The sequence below is a fragment of the Salminus brasiliensis genome, chromosome 14 (assembly GCF_030463535.1).
Source record: "Salminus brasiliensis chromosome 14, fSalBra1.hap2, whole genome shotgun sequence".
In the NCBI taxonomy this organism is placed as follows: Eukaryota; Metazoa; Chordata; class Actinopteri; order Characiformes; family Bryconidae; genus Salminus; species Salminus brasiliensis.
This window is the reverse complement of record NC_132891.1, coordinates 15,737,098-15,758,854: the sequence shown is the minus strand read 5'-3', so window position 1 is coordinate 15,758,854 and position 21,757 is coordinate 15,737,098. Positions and strand designations below refer to the sequence as shown.

The 21,757-nt window shown below is 41.6% G+C and overlaps 2 protein-coding genes across 3 annotated transcripts; both read left to right on the top strand.

Moving 5' to 3' along the window:
• The first annotated feature begins 1,361 nt into the window (after positions 1-1,361).
• Positions 1,362-10,078, top strand: pofut1 (protein O-fucosyltransferase 1). The gene is made up of 7 exons (XM_072696649.1): positions 1,362-1,496; positions 2,796-2,917; positions 3,883-4,065; positions 4,907-5,019; positions 5,248-5,440; positions 6,987-7,229; positions 7,688-10,078. Exons 1-7 carry the CDS (start codon positions 1,370-1,372, stop codon positions 7,880-7,882), a joined length of 1,176 nt encoding a protein of 391 aa, XP_072552750.1. The 5' UTR covers positions 1,362-1,369; the 3' UTR covers positions 7,883-10,078.
• Positions 10,079-10,882: 804 nt separating this feature from the next.
• kif3b (kinesin family member 3B) lies at positions 10,883-20,732 on the top strand. 2 transcript variants are annotated; one of them, XM_072696912.1, is made up of 9 exons: positions 10,883-10,991; positions 12,276-13,784; positions 13,924-14,025; positions 14,450-14,572; positions 15,180-15,298; positions 15,910-16,026; positions 16,172-16,277; positions 16,687-16,910; positions 17,112-20,732. In XM_072696912.1, the coding sequence occupies exons 2-9, from the start codon at positions 12,369-12,371 to the stop codon at positions 17,215-17,217; spliced, it is 2,313 nt and encodes a 770-aa protein (XP_072553013.1). In that variant the 5' UTR covers positions 10,883-10,991; positions 12,276-12,368; the 3' UTR covers positions 17,218-20,732. The 2 variants fall into 2 exon arrangements, with proteins under 2 accessions (XP_072553013.1, XP_072553014.1); XM_072696913.1 differs by having other exon boundaries at positions 10,883-11,013.
• Positions 20,733-21,757: the final 1,025 nt, after the last annotated feature.

The following is a 21,757-nucleotide window of genomic DNA, read 5'->3' as shown; positions in this document are numbered from 1 at the left end:
TCTACAAAACAAATCTCCAGATTGTTTCACGAAAGGGATGGAAATATTGCTATTGTGATCAATAAAGGAAAATCACTTGGAGTTATCCCACAGAAAAAGTCAAATATCACATATAAAGTCTCTAAGAGTCTAAACATCACAAGATCACAAGTGTAAGTAAGTGTGTAAAATCTGAGGAAGAGATATTTCAAAACTTTAATGGTGGGGCCTTTAATATTAGTTCAAAGGCTTGCACATTTGTTGTTTTTATTGTAGAAATTGTAAAGAATTCCCCTTTTTTTACATGTGCAAGAAGACTTAATAGTATAGTATCTGTATACTAATCTTCTTATTACTTGTTATCAGGATATGAATTAAATGAGTGTAGGTGAAGGTGAGGCATTCAACCTCAACCAGCTGTTAAGCATGGCAGTGGTAGCATCTCGCTCTGAAACTGATACATGGCACAAAGTTGACGGAATAACAAAGAATAAACCATAGGTTAGATGGTGAACACAACTGGACAACAGGATAACAACCCCAAACACACAAAAGCAAAATTATGAGGAAATAATATAGAAAAGTTTGACATACCTTACCTCTTTCCCGCCAGAGGAAGTGACGTCACTGAGTCACTTGTTTGTTATTTACCGTTTACTGATTTTATTATCAGACTGAGGAGTTAACCAGAAAACTCGACAGACATATATATATATATATATATATATATATATATATATATATATATATTTTTTTTTTTTTTTTTTTTTTTTTTTTGATGGCTGAAATGACATATTCTAGAGAAAATAGATATTCTACATAATTAAAATATTTTTGCTAATAGACCGAGCACTTCATTATCTCATAATATAAAAATATTGTTATAATAATAATATTATAATAATCTTGAATAATGAATCAGGAGGCGGAGACAGTCAATAACGTGTGTGGCGGGAGTCATTTAGTTCATATTTTGTGCATAAACTGTGTCTAAAGTTTATATCAAGAATTATGAATACTAATTTTAATGTAATTAGTACTGATTCATTCCATGTTGCTTTGGGGGGAAAATAATAAGGTTTATTTGGGAGAGGTGAAATGGACCCCCGTTTCCAGATTATGGACCATGTAGCTCTATTTTAGCCTGTGTGCAGAGAAATCATTTAAATGCTCAAGACTGTCATGACTTTTATGCCCATGATGAGCGCATGTACTTCCGACCACATCTCCGTGTGCGTGTGAGTGTGTGTGAGAAAGAGAGAGAGAGAGAGAGAGAGAGAGAGAGAACGAGCGAGCGAGCGCGCGCGCTAGGCTGAAAGTCCTGCAGCGCGTAAAGAGTTAAAACACTTGCAGTCCTGCGCGTTGCATTGTGGGCCGCGGATGGTTCACAATGGCGGCGAAACCAAAGCGCTTCAAACTTTGGTGTTTGGGTTTTCTGTCCACAGCGCTGCTTTCACTCGCCGCCGCGGACCTGACATGGGACGAAAACGGATACGTGGTCTACTGTCCGTGCATGGGTAAACAAAGCCACTGCAGATACGGAGAACTTACAGTTGTGTGAGATGCTGTTTCTCTCCGGTTCAGACGCGTGAAGACGTGTGTGGTCCGAACTGTTTCTAGATGCTTTTAATGTGGAGTTCATTCGTCTGTCAAGGACCTGAACCCAACCATAACGCTGAAGTTGCAGCATTATGAACCGCAACGCGTTCAGTCCACATCACCCGTCTCTCCTCAGGGCGTTTCACAGATCGCCACGGTGTTTGACAGGCTGGGGGTCACGACTGGTAGAACCTGAATTGTAGGCGAACTGCTTGCTAACTGGAACAACCCTTCTAATGAATGCATTCGGCTACTTTTAGTTGCACCCTTTGCTGACCGAGGTGTGCAAATGCACGTGAACAGCTTGTCTAGTCCCTGCAGATAAGCTTGAACCTATAGGTACCATGCCTAGTAGACCCTCCCTCCCATTGAGGTGCTCCAGCCAATACTTTGGAGATGAGATGAGATGAGGTGGGTGGTAATCGTCCAACACCCTGACCTCACTAACGCTCTTGTCACTCTGTGTAATCAAAGCTTCACAGCAGTGCAAGTAATAAGCCTTTCCTGGACAGTAGAGACAGTTAATTCAACAAAAGCAGGACTAACACTTTTAATATCCTTGATTTCAGAAGCAACAATGAATGAGCAGGTGTCCCAATACGTTTGGGAAGGTAGGTAGGGAGCTATCCGGGGGCAGTACATCTAGATCCAGCCCTGCACAACATGAGATGTCCCTGCAAGAGTTGTAACCATGGGCTTTGGCAGCTCAAGCAATAATGATATATTTCCCAACATGAACATTAAATTAGGATACTCAATTGTTCTAAGTTAAAGTTTGTAGATGATGGTTTTGTTCCTGTATGCGTCCGTTCTAACAGAAAATGAACCTTGCTGTGAAAAAACAGCCTGGTGGTTAAGCTGGTCGATCAAATTAACTGTTGATCAGCATGGGGTATGTTTGAGTTTGAAGGTTTCACGGATCTACTAGTATTACCAACTGGTATACCATTTTGATTTGGATCAGTAAGCTGACTGAGTGGGTTGTTTATGTTGCTCATGCAAGATCAAATTAACCAGTTGACCAGCATAGTGTATGATTTTGTCTAATCTGGTTAGATGTCCAGCTTGTCAAACCACATTGACCATCAAAGACCAGCTTAGACCATCTGAAACTCTAGCTCCAACAAAGGATAACTGTCAGACGAACTACTTCTTCAGGTGACTGACCATTGTACATGCTTGTTTATTGTCTGTTGTTTATCAACTTTTTCCTGCAGGTCGCTTTGGAAACCAGGCGGACCACTTTCTAGGCGCTCTGGCCTTCGCCAAAGCACTAAACCGGACTCTGGCCGTTCCCCCATGGATCGTATACCGGCATAACAAGCCACCATACACAAACGTAAGCTGCTTCGTGTTGCGAACTACTTAAAAAGCTGTTAGTCGAGGTGTTCAAATTTGAGCATATCGAATGAAGGTCAGAGCCCACTGACCAAACATCTGCTCTGGGCTTGTGACGCCTCTGTATTGATTGTTGACTGACTGTGCTTTCAGTATATCAGGTTAAACAAGTAAAACCTGAGAGCAGACCCGCAAGCAAGCAAGCAAGCAAGCAAGACAACCATATTTACCATTTTTGACGGACACTGGTGGAATTTTGCTTCCGCTTTTTTTTATACATCTGTGCAGTAAACACACACGGTGGACAGGGAGCACACCTGCCCGCAGCGGTGGGCAGCCATTGATGAGGTACCTGGGGAACAGAAAGGGTGAAGGGCCTTGCTCAAGGGCCCAGCAGTGGCAGCTTGCCGAGCCTGTGTATCGAACCCACAACCCTGTCATCAGTAGCCTGGAGCTGTAACTGCTGAGCCACCACTGCAGCAGAGACAGACAAATCTGATTGCTGTCTGGGCCGGAATATACAAAGATGTTCATTGCACAGTTATAACTGGTGTTTCAGTTGTACTGGGAGATGTTTTTGTTGTGGAATGTGTCTGCTGAGAGACCAGGTGTGTTTACGGTGCTATAACATGGCTAATGCGTTTCAGACCACCTTCTGGAATGGTTTCAGGCATAGCATGTTGTCATCGCCTTATCCAGATATGATCCTGATATTCAAGATAGATGAGAGGCCAGATGTAAATGGGGTCTTAAATATTTGCTTTTGTTGTTTATCAGCTGTCAATCAGCTGCTTAAAAAAATCTTACTAAAGCGGCTCACAGTCCCAATCATTCCCTGAATTTATGTAAAAGTTATAATGTGTGAGTAGCAAATTCCATGAATCCGAACCAGCTTCCTTGCTGGTGGGGCTGCTGAAGATGTTTGTTACCATGTATGTAACCGTTTTTCTGTCCTCCTGGCAACAGGTGCATGTCCCCTACAGCGAGTATTTCCAGCTGGAGCCGCTTAAGCAGTACCACAGAGTGGTGAGTCTGGAGGACTTCATGGATCATCTGGCCCCTACACACTGGCCCCCAGGCCAGAGGGCTGCCTACTGCTTCGAATCTGCTGTTCAGAGGAGTTCCGACAAGAAGAGCTGCCCTATGAAGGTAGGCATGAGAGTTTGGTGGGATGTTGCTGGGGTATGTTATACACTCTCAGGAAGAAAAGGTACAAAACTTATTGAAGAGGAACCGCACAAAACACTGGAGTGGTACCCTTACAGGTCATATTTTAACTATTTTTTAAAATATTGTTAAATAGTGAATATGAATCTATTGTTGTTATTAATAGAACAACAAAGTACGAATATGCAAATTTCCCTCTAATGTATACATTCAGAGGGTACCTTCTGAGGGTACATTTACATTGCTAAATTAAAATGTAATGTAATGTTCTTATTTGTGTCCGTTTTGGGCACTCCAGCTCTAGTGCCTTGCACGATTTTTACTGCACCACTCCAGATGTAGCTTGTGAAGGACTTCAGGTGTGAAAGACCACTGGTATAGAGCAGCTGCTGTCTTACCTGGATGGTTATTGCTTGATTCCATGTCATGTCTTTACCACATGCTGGGTATTTTAATTTTACAGAAAGGTTATTGGCAACCTGTGGTAAACAAGCAAGCCCACATGTTAATTTCCAAGGTCACTTTTATTTTTTTCCAAGTCACTCTTTTTCCACATGTCTGTTTTGTTAAATTTACCTTGAAAGGGGAGAATCATGGCAAAATATATTGATCATTTGTTGGAGATGGGGAAGGCATACCTTGTGCCAACAGGAGCTGGATTAAGCCAATTTAATAAAATAACTTTTTTTCAGATTTATGGTCCCCGGGGTTTTTTAATGAAGGCTGATGAGCAAGCATGTTTGATGGCACTATTAGTGAAACACTGCCATCTTCAGGCACTTTAGGTGAATTGCACGCTAAAGCAGTGCTGATTTGTGTGCAGGATGGCAACCCATTTGGTCCATTCTGGGACCACCTTGGAGTGAACTTTGACCGCTCTGTCCCATTTACTGGTCTGTCTTTCAACTCCTACTATGTACCACACTGGATTAAAAGGTACAACTTTGGTAAAACCTAATAATAATAGTAGTATTAAAGGTTGTCCTGTTCACAAGGACAGGATTTCCTGTATTGTTTGTTGAATATTATTAGAATCACTTCTAACACTCCTTTATAATAATTTCTAATATTTAATAATCAGTGCATCATAACATCGATGCATTTTTACAGCCCATTAAGGAGTTGAATAAATATACAAGTTGCATTCCTCCACCCCTGCTTCAGGTTTCCCCCAACTGAGCACCCAGTGCTGGCTATGCCTGGAGCCCCAGCCCAGTTCCCTGTGCTGGAGGAGCATGTGGGCCTGCAACGCTTTGTGGTATGGGCTGACCAGATTGTGGAGGATGGAGAAAAACACATCGCCACACTGCTGCCTAGACCTTATGTGGGAATCCACCTCCGGATTGGATCTGATTGGGTACGCACACACACTTTTGAGCCAAAATGCTTTTCTTTACCTAACATCTGTGTAAACTTGTTAGCAAATATAAACTTTAAAGTGATAGTTCATAAGAAAAATGTTATAAAATGAGGAAGAGGAGGTGGAGGTGATAAGCAGGTCATAGGTGGTGTGTCTAGAGCATGAGAGGTAGAAAATAGGACAGGAGCCTCTGCCATCATGCTGTATACCTCTTAATATATATACCTGGATACTTCTCAATGAACCTAACTTTCTCCTTGAAGTGCGCTTCATCCGTCTAGTTTATTCTAAATAACTTCTCCACCATCTCCACAAGTCAATAGGCTGATAAGATACAATGCAGCTGACTGACTAAAGCTCAGTTTTTCAACAGCTTAGTAATATTAACATCTGTTTAATTAGTAGAGAGCTTCATGTTATGCTCTCTCTGCTGTTTAAGTCTAATTTGTGTTAAGAAGGCAACTCAGGCCTATAGCGGACAACACACCAGAACAAGTTTAATAAAACCCTGTATAAATAGTTCTGTATTCATACAAAAGATTAGACCTAGAGTTATTTTATAACTGGTCCCGTCCACACATATCTGGACATTTCTGAAGGTTCTTGAGGTTCTTCCAAGTGTGTTGGTCTCTTGTCACTGAAAACTAAGCTTTTTTTAAAAAAAAAACTGACCCTAGCTCTTCATAAAAGTTACAATGTATGAGCGTTTCTGTCTGAATCTCAAACACCTCATTACTCGCTATATAGTCATAAAACTACTACAATATCTACATGCAGATGCCACTAGAGTTCACATTCCCATACGTAAAGAATTGTAAGTACTGTTACACTTAAGGCATTTAGCAGACGCTCTTATCCAGAGCGACTTAAAAAAGTGCTTTGCTACTTACTCAAAAATACCTCAGCTAGTTTGAATAGACATAAATTCCAAGATGCCTCTAAGCTTAGACACTAGTAAACATAAGTCAGTATGGAGACCATAGTACTCTACTATTCGTCCAAGTATTCTTGGAAGAGGTGGGTCTTCAGTCTGCGTTTGAAGACAGCAAGCAAATCTTCTGTTCAGACACCGACGGGAGGTTCATTCCACCACTTTGGTGCCAGGATAGAAAAAAGCCTGGACGCTTGTCTTCCATGGGTTTTAAGGGATGGCGGGTCAAAAATAAATGAAGGGAAGTGGATACAGGAGTCCTGGCATGAAAAAGTTTAGGAACCCGTGCATTAAGCTGTGAACCTTTAGCAACATGCCATGTTTACTATACTTAAATAACTCAGAAAATAAATAAATAAATAAAACACACACATTAAAAAAAACATTGGGGTACTGAACCGTGCGGTCCGTTCCATGGTATGAACCAAACTGTGATGTTTGTGTACCCCTGGTGTGTACATTTTTGCTTTCTGTGCTTAATCAGTTTTGTGTTCATCATATTTTTGAGATTCCTTACATGAGAGACTAACTCTGATAAGCCTGGCTCAAAACTTATACTTGTGCTCTCTGTATAGACTTGTGGTCTTCTGTATTTTATTCCATGTCCTCCAGCAAAATGCCTGCAAGCTACTGCAGACTGGGGATGCGGGCCCTCACTTCATGGCCTCACCGCAATGTGTGGGTCACGACCGCCAGACTGCGCTGGAGCTCACCTTTACCATGTGTCTGCCTGACCTGACGGAGATCCTGCGCGCTGTCAAGCTCTGGGTTGAAAAGACACAAGCGCAGTCTGTTTACATCGCCACCGACTCGGAGTCCCACAGTGCTGAGATCGAGAAACACTTCAAAGGAAAGGTGATTAAGCTTTTGTTTATCAGATTACATGCATATAAATGTTTTTTAATGAGTATAAATATATAAATTCTTTTCAAAATTGTGATTTGGAAATTGCAATATATTATTTTGTTTGCAGTATTAAAATATATTGAGTCATTACCCATAATATTTCACCAGGTTCTTGCCAATACAGAGCCCCAGTAGAATCTAGTAAGAATTAGTTGTTATAACTAACTTATTAATATTTAATTAATAAATCATTTAAAGGCACTATTTAATTTTCTTGTGGATGATTATCTGTAGAAATCACACCAGTTTGGGTTTGCTTACTCTAAATCAATAAATCACTCTGAAGAGATGCTAAAGCTGGTAGACTCTATTAAGGGTTGAGTCTGCTATTGCTGATCATTTGACATGTACATGGAACTCTACATTCACACTTTCTTTTATTCCCCTTTTTTCTTCTCCTACCTTAGGTAAAGGTGGTCAGCATTCAGCCGGACGTGGCTCAAATTGACCTGTATATCCTGGGCCAGGCCGACCACTTCATAGGAAACTGCGTTTCCTCTTTTTCAGCCTTTGTGAAGAGGGAAAGAGATGTCCATGGCAGGCCGTCCTCTTTCTTTGGGATGGACTATCCAGGGAAAAAGAAGAGAAAAGAGGAGCTTTAGACTAAAGCTCAAGCTGATTAGATAATCAATCTGAAAACTGAAGTGTCTGGGAAATCTCAGGTCATTGGTTAGTGTTTACAGAAGAGTATGGCTCGGTTTTTAAAGGATGCGGATTTAGTAAGGGTAGAAAGCACTAGGATAACGTAGAATGACCTTTTGGACAAAGCAGTTTTCAAATAGAATCTCTCTCTCTGGCTCACTCTCTCTCATTTAATAAGGTAACTAATGCTTTCATCCACTTCATTTTTTTTCCCCCTCTCCCCTCTTCCTTCCTTTTTCTTCTCCCCCCTATAGAAACACCTACCATATTTGCTTAGTAGGTATACATCATGTATAGGGCTCATGTTGCTGCCCAATTAATCACCCACCCTCTACCCTTTTCCTCAGTGCAAAGGAACCATATTTGACCAGTTCTCAGCACAGCAGCAGCACTGACAGTAGGTAGTAGTAGTTGCACCGTTATGAGTGTATGTGATGCAGATGTATAATTAGTATAATAATACATCTGCATAACATTAGTATTAATTATTAGTATAACTGCAAAGTAAATTTATGGTCAGTGTAGATACATGGTAGGTGTACCTACAAGTCTTCTTGTTAATATACTCCTGGTCAGTGTTGCTGGTTAAGTGCCAAATCATGATGGCCATTTTGGATGTAGACCGCGACTGGCTTTCCCACAAATGCTACATAAGTATATTCTGCTTTTAGCGTCCCAGGGACCTTAGCAGGAGCTCAAATGACTCCTCTGTTGAGTTATGAATGCCCCTAGTCTACAGTGGTGGCAGAAGCCCCTGTCCTCTTTTCTAGCTCTCATGTTCTAGACACAGTCTAATATTCAGAGTCCATTTAACAGTCTTTTCTGATCTACAGGCTTCAAAGCTTAGCTTTAGAAACATGGTTATTACATCATAAAGGTGGTACTTTGAGTAGGAGATGTGAGTGTCCTTACAGATGGAAAGTGATTTTCCATAGGGCTGCAGAAAATGATCCTGCAGAGGCTAATTATAGTGGAGTGGGGGTCCCGAATTAGTTTGTCGGTTGGAGTTCATTAAAAGGAACTTGCACGTTATAGGAAAGGTTGTTAAGGACTTGTGAACTTAGAAGTGTGCTGCAGATTATGCACTTCCTGTTACACAGGTGTGTTTTTAAATCTCATATACTGTCTATCCGGTTTCTTTTTTTTTTTTTATGTCACAAGCTACCAGCACTACATGTAGGGTGAGTTTAGGTACCTTCAAAAACATCATTCCACATATTATTAAATTTTCAGGAAAAGGCTTTCACTTGTCTGTGTTTTTGTTCTAGTAGTGATGCCTGAAAGGATGTCTGAGTTTTTTCCCATGCTGTGTAAGCTTGCAGACATGTCACTAGCATATGAAAACTAGTGTACTCTACTGCAACTGCTTTCAAGAATGGGCTGGTGCATTCCAGAAGAAATGTTTTCTTAAATAACCTTAGTTTCAAACTAAGGACCAAACGAAATCTCATGTCCCACTCGAAGCCTAGATAGCTGAGCTGTATTATTTTACATTGAGAAACTAATTCATTGGACTAGTAAACTACCACTGATTCAACTTACTACTACTGCTAGTAGTATTAGTAGTAATATATTCAGCATTATCTTTATATGTTTGGTAATATTTAATGCCCCCCCCCCAGTTCATCTTTATTTTAATTAATAAATCATTAATTCATTAAATCATTAATTGGGGAAAGAGTTAGAGAAAATGACTTACCAATTCATTGTATTTTGTAAAAAATTATAATAAAGGGTAACCTTGTACTTAAACAATTGCAAAAACAATTAATGGTTTCATAATAACTTTTGTTAGTGTTAGTTGTCAAAAGCAGAATACCCTATAGGACAACACAACACAATTTTCCTCTTTATTTTACATGTACAGTGTATATAGAGATCAGAAAGAATCTAGGACTGTACAGTAGTTCTTTGGAACACTTACAAAGCCATTAAACATAATACAAAGCATGGGTAAGCAGCTGATGTTATTTTTTGTTATTTACTTTTGCTTAAAAAAAGTATGATTATTGTTATTTTGAAATAAATTTGTGTAAACATTGTTGAAATGTCTCAAAACATACAGTTCCCTCCCTGGTTAAAATGGTCACAAATGAATGAGATTTGTATAAACTGCCTCTGTTGTGTCTTGTGGTAAACACGCTCAGCAAACCCTATGTGTTGTCTTGTGTACTTCCCTGGAATAATAAGGCTGTTATGTCTAAAACTAATTTTGCTACATAACGTACAGCCATTTACATACATGACATGCAAACATCTGGGCAAAATATCATACTGTGAATGGCTAAGAGAGTACAAGTTGTGTCACTGGCTGCAACACTAGCTCAAATTGTGATCAGTGCACCCTTACAACAGTTGGAAAGGGGTGCTTTTTTGATGAAAGTCTGCACCCCTCAGCTCATTGAGGCGGAAAGGTTCTGATTGAACTTCATCCGTCCACAGGATTTGAAATACTTTCAGTTTTTAGATGTTTCTCTTAAAAAAAAAAAAAAAAAAAAAAAAAAAAACACCTGACGCTGCTTGTTGTGGTGAGGATGCAGGAAGTCGATTTCTTCTGATGACTCTTCCATGACTGTCAGATTTGTGCAGGTGCTGCTGCACAGTAGAATAGTGCACCACCACTGCAGCATGATCGTACAAGTCCCTGGCATGAAACTCCTTTCCTTTGTTTGCTCTAAAATTGCACAACAATTTACACCAATCCTTTTTAAAGTGCTGAAGACAATCCTTTTAAAGAAAACTTTACACCTTTAGTAAATCAGTTGCATGCCACCTTCTATCATTCAGTTAAGAGAGAAAAATAGGAAAATAGTCACGTAAAATGAATGGTGGTTTTGTTTCTGGTGTCAAGCATTACAAAAAGACTTAAATGATATGAAACTGTGTGATACTGGCCCTTTAATGTTAGCAGGTCATGAAGCGGCTGCATTTGTAATGTTGGTGTAGAAGCAGGCTCTGAGCCGCCCTGCCCGCTCAATCAGTGGGAAACAACAGCTCCCTCACTTTACGATCTCGGGTCGGGCAAGAGGAGGCAGAAATGGCTGACAGAGAGGGTGCGCTGAAACACGGGTCAGTAGCTGCTCATTTTCAGGTTAGCTAACCGCTTGTTAGCTAGTTTTACAAGCGGTTCTTCAGCGCCATTGTCGGGTTTAGGAAAGAAAAAAAAACAAGCAGTAGCTGGTGTTTCTTAGTCGAGCTAGCTAGCTTAGCTTAGCTTAGCTTAGCATAGCTCCGTTAGCTGCGGTGGTCGTAAACGGAGTGTTTGGCGTTGCTAGGCCGCTCGAGCGAGGTTGCTGAGGAGCTCCGCTTTGATTGACCCGCTTTCAGTCGCCGTTATGTGCCTGTCTCGGATTTGTGCGATAAACCGTCGAGAGTTTGCAGGTTACTACGCTTCAAAGGTACGGGGTTTGGACAACGTTTCTGTCGGGGTGCCGAGTGAAACAACAGTGGCCGTGAAGATGACAACGTTATAAAGTAATCTTGGCTAACGTTAGGAGTTAGCTAGCCGAGCCCGTTTAGCTAGCGCGGTGTATCTGCTTTTCACTGTTGACGAAATGTTTGCTAGCCGGCTAATCTGGAGAGGCTGCAGCATTGACTAGTTTGCATGTTTGCTGGAAGCTCGGAGGATTTATTTAGTGATGGAGTGAGAAAGTCACAAGCTACAATATTAGCTAGCTACAGCTGTCAGATATTTGGTCAGGGACTACACATTAGAGTCCCAGTGAAGTAATTAGCTAGCTAAGTTAGCTAGCCAACATCTAGCTAGCTAACACAGCCGTTGGTTATTGTAGTTATCGTTAATGTCAGTCAAAAAAACGACCGACTTGATGTAGCTATAGCACTAGCTAGTCTGCTTTGGATGGTCACGTTGAGTTTGCTTACAACGAGCTTAACTTAATCTTGTGCATGCATGTAGTCCACTGTGACCATCATTAGCTACTGGGTTGCTGTTTAATAAGGGCGTTGATCATGAACTTCATGCCATTAGAGTTGGTCAGACAGTCGTTACTAGCACTGGTAACTGGTAACGTCCATCTCAGTAGCCGATCATGCTTTTGTTCAGAGTTTATTTACGTCCCTGTAATGTTGATTTCCTTATGTTCTCAGAGCTGTGATGAAACCTGACAGCAGATCACTAAATAAGTAAAACTCTATCTGATATTCAAGTAAGAGATCTTGATTGGATTTTAGATTCACTTGGGCGTCAACCGTTAAGCTTCTCGTTGCAGTGATCTGTTCTTCATAAGCTCGAGGTCATTTATGCAGTTCAGACTTTTATCAAAGTTGCTTCAGGCTGTGTGTTGTGTGCATTACACAAGTTCAGCTGTCATTTCTAACCTCCTTTTTTTTCAGGCTCTGATGCTGGCAGTGCCATCACTGTGAAAGAGTAGTGCTATTACAGAAACAGACGCCAGTGCATACGGCACAGTGCAGGCCGGAGCCATCATGTCAAAAAGCAAGAGCTCGGAGTCTGTGAAGGTCGTGGTGCGTTGTCGCCCTATGAACGAAAAAGAGCGTGCTGCCAACTTTGAGAGGGTGGTGTCCGTGGACGTGAAGCTAGGCCAGGTCGCTGTGCGTAATCCCAGAGGTGCATCTTCCCACGAGCACCCCAAAGTGTTCACCTTTGACTCTGTCTATGACTGGAATTCCAAGCAGATTGACCTCTATGACGAGACGTTTAGGCCACTAGTGGACTCTGTTTTATTGGGCTTCAATGGTACCATATTTGCTTATGGGCAGACCGGCACTGGGAAGACTTACACTATGGAAGGGGTGCGCAACGACCCTGAAAGGAGAGGGGTCATCCCTAACTCCTTCGAGCACATTTTCACACACATCTCTCGCTCGCAGAACCAGCAGTACCTGGTCAGAGCGTCTTACCTGGAGATCTACCAGGAAGAGATTAGGGACCTGTTATCCAAGGACCAATCACGCCGCTTGGAGCTGAAGGAGCGGCCTGACACGGGTGTCTACGTCAAAGATCTTTCTTCGTTCGTCACTAAAAGCGTTCGGGAGATCGAGCATGTTATGAATGTAGGTAACCAGAACCGTTCAGTTGGGGCCACCAACATGAATGAGCACAGTTCTCGATCTCATGCCATATTTGTCATCACTATCGAGTGCAGTGAGCTTGGCCCAGACGGAGAGAACCACATCCGGGTGGGAAAGCTCAACCTGGTTGACTTGGCCGGAAGCGAGAGGCAGACCAAGACAGGTGCCCAGGGTGAACGTTTAAAGGAGGCGACTAAGATCAACCTCTCCCTGTCTGCTTTGGGTAATGTTATTTCAGCCCTGGTGGATGGAAAAAGCACCCACATTCCGTACCGAGACTCCAAACTCACACGACTGCTCCAGGACTCGCTTGGAGGAAACGCCAGGACGGTCATGGTGGCTAACATCGGACCAGCCTCCTACAATGTGGAGGAGACTCTCACCACGCTGCGCTACTCCAACCGCGCCAAAAACATCAAGAACAAACCCCGCGTCAACGAAGACCCCAAAGATGCCCTTCTGCGGGAGTTCCAGGAGGAGATTGCCCGTCTGAAGGAACAGCTGGAGAAGCGCTCGGGAAAGAAGAGAAGGAAAAGGAGGAGGAGGAAGGCCGGGGAGGAAGGAGAAGAACTGGACGATGATGTTGAGGACGAAGAGGATGAAGATGAAGACGGGGTGGATGGGGATAAAAACATCACAGATTATTGGCGGGAGCAACAGGAGAAGCTGGAGAAGGAGAGAAAGGCCATCATGGAGGACCACAGTCTGGTGGCAGAGGAGAAACAGCGACTGCTCAGGGAAAAGGAGAGAAAGATGGATGATCTGCGCCGGGAAAAGGAGGCATCAGAAATGCTCTCTGCCAAAGTCAAGGTAGGCAGATAGAATGTACACACATACAATATACCTTTATGGCCCTTAACTCGCACTGGTTGTAGTAAAAAATATTTTCTGTTTTAGTCTATGTACAGTATCTCTCTGCTAATCCTGTTCTCCCTCTCCTCTCTCTAAGGCTATGGAGAGCAAGCTACTGGTTGGAGGAAAGAACATTGTTGACCACACTAATGAGCAGCAGAGGATTTTGGAGTTGAAGAGGCAGGAGATAGCAGAACAGGTAAAATGTCCACGAATGACATCCAGTATGCAAGCAGTAAGCCTAGGCAAGGCTGTGTTGCTATGTTCAAGGTTGCAGGAAAAGGCATTGGTTATTTGAGCCTTGTTAGTGTTTTGATATGGGTCTATTCTAGGACACCTGGTTGTAGGTTGTGAATCAAAAAGCTTATTGAAACATCTAATCTATGAATGATTGTCTTCTTTTGTACATGGTAGGAACATTACTGCAGCACTTAACACTGTGCTCCGGCAGTAACAGTTATTCATGTATAATTACTCACAAAATGTGTCAGTCAGTCAAAAACAATGCATAGTTGGAACGTGGATTTGAACTATGCTCCATGGTTTTAGTGCCACCCCATTCAGTGTTTAGACAGTATTAGAACATGCCGTTCTTTGTGTGTGCACTTGTTTGTGTAAAACAGAAAAGACGTGAGCGGGAGATGCAACAAGAAATGGACTGTCATGATGAAGAGACACTTGAGCTGAAGGAGACATATAGCTCTCTGCAACAAGAAGTTGACATCAAGACCAAAAAACTGAAAAAGGTACAGTATTGTGTATGGGTTTTTTGTTTGTTTGTTTGTTTGTTTTGTTTAGTTTTTTGTTTGTTTTTTTGCCGCCCTATTAATGGAAGCCAATGTTACCTAATGAACAATTCCTTCTCAAGATGGTGGATAATAGCAATTCTACATTTAGTAGTAGCTATATATATGAAAAGGGCAAATATTTTTTTTTTATCTTGCATCTTCTGAAAGAGCTGGCACTAAGTAGTAGCACTAAGTAAGTAGCTGCCCTGCTAAAGACCAAATTCTGATGCATGTATTGGTATTGTTGATGGACATCTGCTTTTAGCAGCTCTGTCCAGTGTAGCCTTACTGCGACCTAAATATCTTTTCACTGGCACCATCAAATATCAGATTAAGAGTGTGTGAGTGTGTGAGTGTGTGCAGTTTTATTTTTAGCTTCAAACTCCGCTCTTCCAAATCATTTGTTTGAGGCCAACTGTCCCAGAAACTCCCCATTCCCCCCCTTCCCGTTTATACATGACTAGACTTGAGTCATTTACGTCCGCCTGACTGAGCATGTGTATGCTTCTTGTACTGCTATTGCTTTGCTGATTATCATCTCTTTTTCTCTCTCTCCCTCTCTCAGCTCTTTGCTAAGCTACAAGCCGTGAAAGCAGAGATTCATGACGTCCAAGAGGACCACATTAAAGAGAGACAGGAGCTGGAGCAGACGCAAAACGAGCTGACCCGAGAGCTCAAACTGAAGTATGACCACTTCTCAGAGCTCCCTATTCTCTGTCTTTAGTTGTTCCTATCTTGGTTTAAACTGAGAGGGTTCTCCTGACCATGTGTATTGACATTTTCCGACAGCCTTGTCAATGTCTCTTCTGTTTCATCCCCTTTGAGTCATTTATAGCTGTAGCTTTTATCTAAACTTGCTTTGTCCTGTTTTCCCTCACTAATCAGCCCACACTTCCATTATCTTCATGTGTCCTGCCCACGTTATCTGTTTAAAAGCCTGCACACACAAAAAAAATCAATTGATGTATTTCAGCATGAATCGTATAAGCTGCCTTGTTGTTATGCTGTGATTGTGTGTATGTGCGCATAGTGTTTGCATTTTCTAGGCGAAGATGAATAGGTCATATTCTTAAAGGAGAAGAATGTAACAATTTGTGAAAGGTCTGAGTAAGTTTATACGATGAATCAGATGGGCTAAAAGTCGGGACCCAACACCACTAGCGCTGCATCTTTACAGGCAGTTAAAAGACAGCTCTGGAGGATCAGAAATGACTTAATTAGCAGCACAGTCTGCTTGCCAGGCTGTCCCTGCAGGGTGCTTCTGTTGACCTTTTGTCTTCTGGGTCACTCACCAGGCATTTGATCATCGAAAACTTTATCCCGCTGGAGGAGAAGAATAAGATTGTAATGAGGGCTATCTTCGACGAAGAGGATGACACCTGGAAGATGAAACCCATCACCCGTGTGCAAGAGTATGCACAAACATACAGACATTTGCATATTATCACTGCTTGTTTAGCAGAAGTTGGTAGAAGATAAGATGCTTTCTTGTTCTTCTTGATGCAGGCAGTTGCCACTTCTTCATTCTCACTCACTGTCTTGTTCTCAATCTCTCAGTGATCAGCAGATGATGACTAGGCCGGTTTCTGCAGTGGGCTACAGGAGGCCTCTGAGTCAGCACGCCCGCATGGCCATGATGATGCGGCCTGATGCCAGATACAGGGTGAGTACGCTCTGTACTCCATTGGGATGCAGCGCACATATGGTGATGTCATAGCTGAGTCAAACTGCTAATTATAACCATGCCGTCTTTCCCCAAGTGCTGCCTATTTGTTGTAGTCACTACATATTAGAAATGCATTTATTGATTTTTTTTATTCTATTTATTTTTTTTCTGCCATTGCAGTTCCCTAACATCAAAATCAAAAAATCATCATGTAATTAATTTTAATATTTAGGCAGCTCACAGGCATAGTATCAATAAAAAACTGAAGACAGATGAATTAAGTGACCATATGCACTTTTTATGTTCTTTAGTAAGCAACGGAATTTAATTGCTATTGTTTACACCACACTGCAGATCATCGATGAGTAAATTTGAGTGACCCTCTCCCCCCATCCCTCTTTATCAGGCTGAGAATATACTGATGCTGGAGCTGGACTTGCCCTCCCGCACCACTAAAGAGTATGAGGAGCCTGTGATTGCTCCAAAGGTGGCGGCGGCATTAGAGGACGCCCTGAGAGAGGAGGACGAGATCCAGGTGGACGCCTCTGGCCTCTATGCCAGCATGGGCTCTAGTCCAGGCTTGGGCCCTGGCACTGCAGCTGGGGGCTTCTCCAAGAAGCCAAAGTCAGGGTGAGAACCCCTCCCCTTTTTACCTGCTCCCTCTCCTCTTTCTGCTTCTGTTTGTTCTGCTTGACTCACTTCGTCACCTGCACTTTGTCACCTAGAGTTTTATTTTGAAGTTGACCTGAGTTTTACACTTTAAATAACCGCTTTCTTTTCTTTTCTTTTTTTTCTTTTTTAACCACCCCACCCTTATCCCTTCTTTCACAGCCGCCCCAAAACGGGCAAGAAGGTGAGCACCCCCACTTCAGCCCACAGCCCCTCCGGATCGGGATCCCCGCTGTACCCTCAGTCTCGTGGCCTTGTGCCCAAATGACACCTCCCACTAATCCCCACTCCTTGTCCAGTCCCTTAATCCTCCTGGACAGACAAACTTTCGGTCACGGGAGGACAAGCTCTGGAACTTGACTCTGAAGGATAATGTTAATGGAATCTCTGTCTTAGTAGAGGAAGATGTGCTACAACTTTCTCTTCTTGTCAGATTCTGATTTAAGACCAGTTCTATAATGCTGGTAGATGTTATTAGGACCACTTTTGATACATAAGCCATGCCGCTTGCTGGATTAAAACATGTAAAAGCTGCAAAATGAAAAACAACAAATGGAACCTTTTCTGAGTTAAAGGGACAAAGGAGCAGATTATGTGACTAACTTGTATTTAGATGTGTGTAGATGTCTCCTTCAGAGCACAAAAATGTTACATTTATTTAACTTCAATGCATAGTCTTATTAATTAGCTGAGAACGTCCTCGTTCTTAGCATACAGTGGCACAGAGTTTGAATTCCATGGCTTAGGCCCTTACTTGAGCTGCAGGTTCCTGATTTGTGCGTGCTGTTTACATGTGTGCGAGAGTTTCAGACCTGGCGTTGTGGCAGCACGTCAGCTGGTCTCATGGGATGTGTGTGTGTGTGTGTGTGTGTGTGTGTGTGTGTGTGTGTGTGTGTGTGTGTGTGTGTGTGTGTGTGTGTGTGTGTGTGCGCGCGCGCGTGTGTACAGATGTTAGATCGTATCTAGTTATGTTTTAATTTCAAATGTAGGATTAACAAATTTAAACTGCTCTCACATAAAGAGGGTTTTACTAGCTGGCGGCGAGCTATTTTGCTCGCTCGTCTCCTCACATGCGCTGTAGTGTTAACCGGTGAGCGAGAGAGCCCACAAGACCGTAGGTCCAGTTGTCCAGTGGCCACTCAGCCTGTCCTCTGTGTACCTCTAACACTAATAGCCAAGAGGATAAGGTCAAATGGGGCATAAGACCGCTTCTGGACCAGACCTATGTGTCAGTCAGAGCTGTAACAAGTAGATGCTGTTCTCTTTGGGTCACCTAAGTTGGAAGGACAGGAGTGGGGAACTTATTACAGGTCAACATGTACCAAAACATCAGGGGTTCCAAGGTGCCTTACATACCCTTTTTACTTGTGAAAAGGAAGGCCGGAGGGTATTTTGCTGTTCCTCTCCATGGTCAAGAGTGTCCCTTGGAATTAACTGATTGTTACAAGCTCATGCTCATACAGATAACTGAGGCAGCAGGGGAACGTAAGGGCCGACCATCGACAGCAGTTTTAAAAGATCACTGTGCTTTTCGGAACCTTCGGAACATCTGAAGAGATGTCCCGTATGGTCACTGTTACGCAAAAAGCTTGTCTCTCCATATATATAATTTTTTTTTTTTTTACTTTGTAACAATTTGACTTACAATTCTTTCCATTGTGTTAAAATTACCATGATGAATCGACCAATAGAAATGCTCCAGAATGGCTTGGAATTAAATCTTTATACAATTTTGGCATTTTGGAGATGCAAGGGTTTTTGTGTGACAGTGCCGATACATATAGTTGTGGTTGAACGCTTCAGCAAATTTCCACCTAATGTCTGCTGCATCTGCATTGTATCATTGATTACAGTGAACAAGAACGTCAGTGTTTTTCCCTGTACTTGCTGTATGATGATATTGGGGAGTTGCAGAATCCCTTGAGAATACGTTCAAAATGCATCACTTGTTTGCCCCTGTAGCTGTTCGTTTTAAAAAATACAGGTCTCAGGATGAGCAAACACCAGAATCAGAAATACTTTATTGATCCCAAAAGGGAAATTGCAGTGGAATGTCTTTTATTAGTTTCTGACATACTAGCAACCTCGTAACAAAGTAGTTCCAGCTACTTTCGCTTTTTCCTGAGTTTTTTTTTTTCTTCTTTCTTGGGCCATCTGAAAACCTATCCCTTTTTAAATTATACAGATTTATAGAATCACATTCCAGTATCTTTTCCTGAAGAGTTTAAATGAGGGTGAAAGACAGAAACATGTTTTGCAGTAACATTTAGTGCCAATTTCCTGCACAGGGATTTCTGTTCAGTTTAGGTGTGAACTATATTTGCCATCCTTTCAATGGAAAGTCTCCTACATGATGTTTTGTGGTCCAGGACTAGGCTTATTAGCTCTCTAGGAAACCGGTACTTCGTGATGGAGTTCATCTGCAACCCTTCTATTGACTTCTATTAGAAGTGTGTTTGGAGTCTGTGGACATTCTGTTATGCCCTTTTCAGAGTACAGGGAAATGCACTCAAATCGCAGACTGTAATATAATCAACAGTACACTACATATGTGGCAAAGCAAGATACGGTTGGAAAACTCCTTCAATACTCTATAAGGCAATTATAACGGAAGACACGTTGCCTAGAAAGCATGCTTTGCCTCTACAGAATGCTCAGTATAATGACACAGTGTTGGCAGTCTTCTGTATAAGAACATGATGCTGGTACTCTAAAACAGGGCTTGGGAAAACACCAATGTAGAGGTGTTACTAATGGTCTCTTTTAGAACTGCTGAACCGTGATATGCTCTGTACCCCACCCTCTAACTTTCCAATAAGGGTAATTCCATTGCTGGCTGCTACTGTAGGGTTTGATTAAGCCCCTCCTCCCCCTGTGACATGTGTGTGTGTGTGTATATATATATATATATATATATATATATATATATATATATATATATATATATATATATATATATATATAATGACATGTCAATAAATAATTCTGCTATACTGTTGAAGTAAAAAAAAAAAGTAAAAAAGATGAATGCAGTCATATAGCAACATTTATAACGCTAACTTATTACTGTACTGAACCTGTCTGTTTTATATTCAAGCAGCTGTAGATACATTTTTTTAAGGTTGTGTCCTTCAGTGTAGAATGTATTGTTTATTTTTTTCTTCATTTGTATTGTTTGTATTATTTAATGTTCTGTACAAATATATTTTTGCATATAAGATTTTTTTTTTTTTCAAGATTCAAAAGATTGCTTCTGTGACATTTCCCAAATGGCTCAAGATTTCATTTGATTCAGTTTATGCAGCAAAACCTGTGATAAAGGCTATGAAGTTTCCTCATGTTCTCAGAGAAGAGAGAGGGAGGGATTGCTTGGCATTCCTGACCTTGGAAATTAATGTATGGCTGGTCCAGGCTGCACAGGTCACCCCTATTCCTGTTGAACAACTTAATATAATAAAATAATATAAGCAAAAATAAATTGTGTTTTGAAACCTGACGGAGAAGGTGATCAATATGTGTCCTCAGTGTAATGCCTGTTACACTGCTCTTTATAGTCATATCCACTGAACCAAAACCTGCTTCTTTTTTACACTTTTCATTCAACCATAAAAGGAAAAGAAATGTTTGACATTAATGCACTAATGTTTTTGTTTGTTTGTTTGTTTGTTTACACCCCAAGCGTATGATTGTGTGTGAGTGTAAGTAGTACTGGACTGTCTGAGAATGCAGGAGTCTTCAGATGTTACCTGTTGAAGTTTTTTTTAATTAAAGAATGATAATCTACTCCATGTTATAATGTGAATTCTGTGATGCTGATATTGTTGTATTGTCAGGACTATCAGGCTTATTAGAGTCGCCTGTATGCCTTTTTGGTGAACCAGTTTTTGTGTTTTTTTGTTGAGCCAGTTGTAGCTTTGGGGTGCCACCGTGCATCAGAACATGACACTCCACCAAAAAAACACAATGGGTGTTATGTTAGAAAAAAAAAAGCCCTTATGACAATCATTTGTGGGTTGTGTGTCTGGAATTTCTAAGGTTAGGAGGTAAAGCATTATTTAACCTGGGCAGTGGTGGCTCAGCGGTTAGAGCACAGCGCTGTTGATGACAGGGTTGTGGGCTGCCACTGTTGTGCCCTTGAGCAAGGCCCTTCACCCTCTCTGCTCCCTGGGCGTCGCAGGAATGGCACCCACCGCACGTCCAGGCATGTGTGTGTTTAATCACTGCTCTAATTTAATTAGTGTCTTGATATTAACATGCTGTTAGAATTGTTTGACAATTTCTGACCATGTCAAGCCTTCTTTCTGTAAATATCTGTGATCAGCATTACATTGCAATGAAGTTGCGTTTGAGCAAACCCGTGTCATCATGCTGACATGACATAAATAGACAAGATCACACTTTAAGGGTGGTGTTTTTAATGTTGCTTCAACACAAGCACCACATACGTTTTATCAATATAGACTTAATCAAGAAACAGGGCATTGCTGGGAACCAGTCATTTGCATAGAAATACTTACATTTCTCTATTAATGACGGTTTCAGGTGATAATGGAGTAAAGTAAGCAAATTCACAGCTGGGATTGTGAATAACTCGCTATCTGGTCTTTTAGCTTTGATGCCTTTTGGTTTTATATAGAGCAGAAAATGAAAGACTGTTCATGGGTCACAGAAATGCCTCACAGAAATACCAAATCAATGATGTCTCCTTGTCAACATTCTACACGTCTGTTTGATTGTTTAGTGAACCGCTTTAAAGAAATGAAATTTCTTTCTAATTGGGTTGTGTTTCAAATATTAGAGCTGGAGGG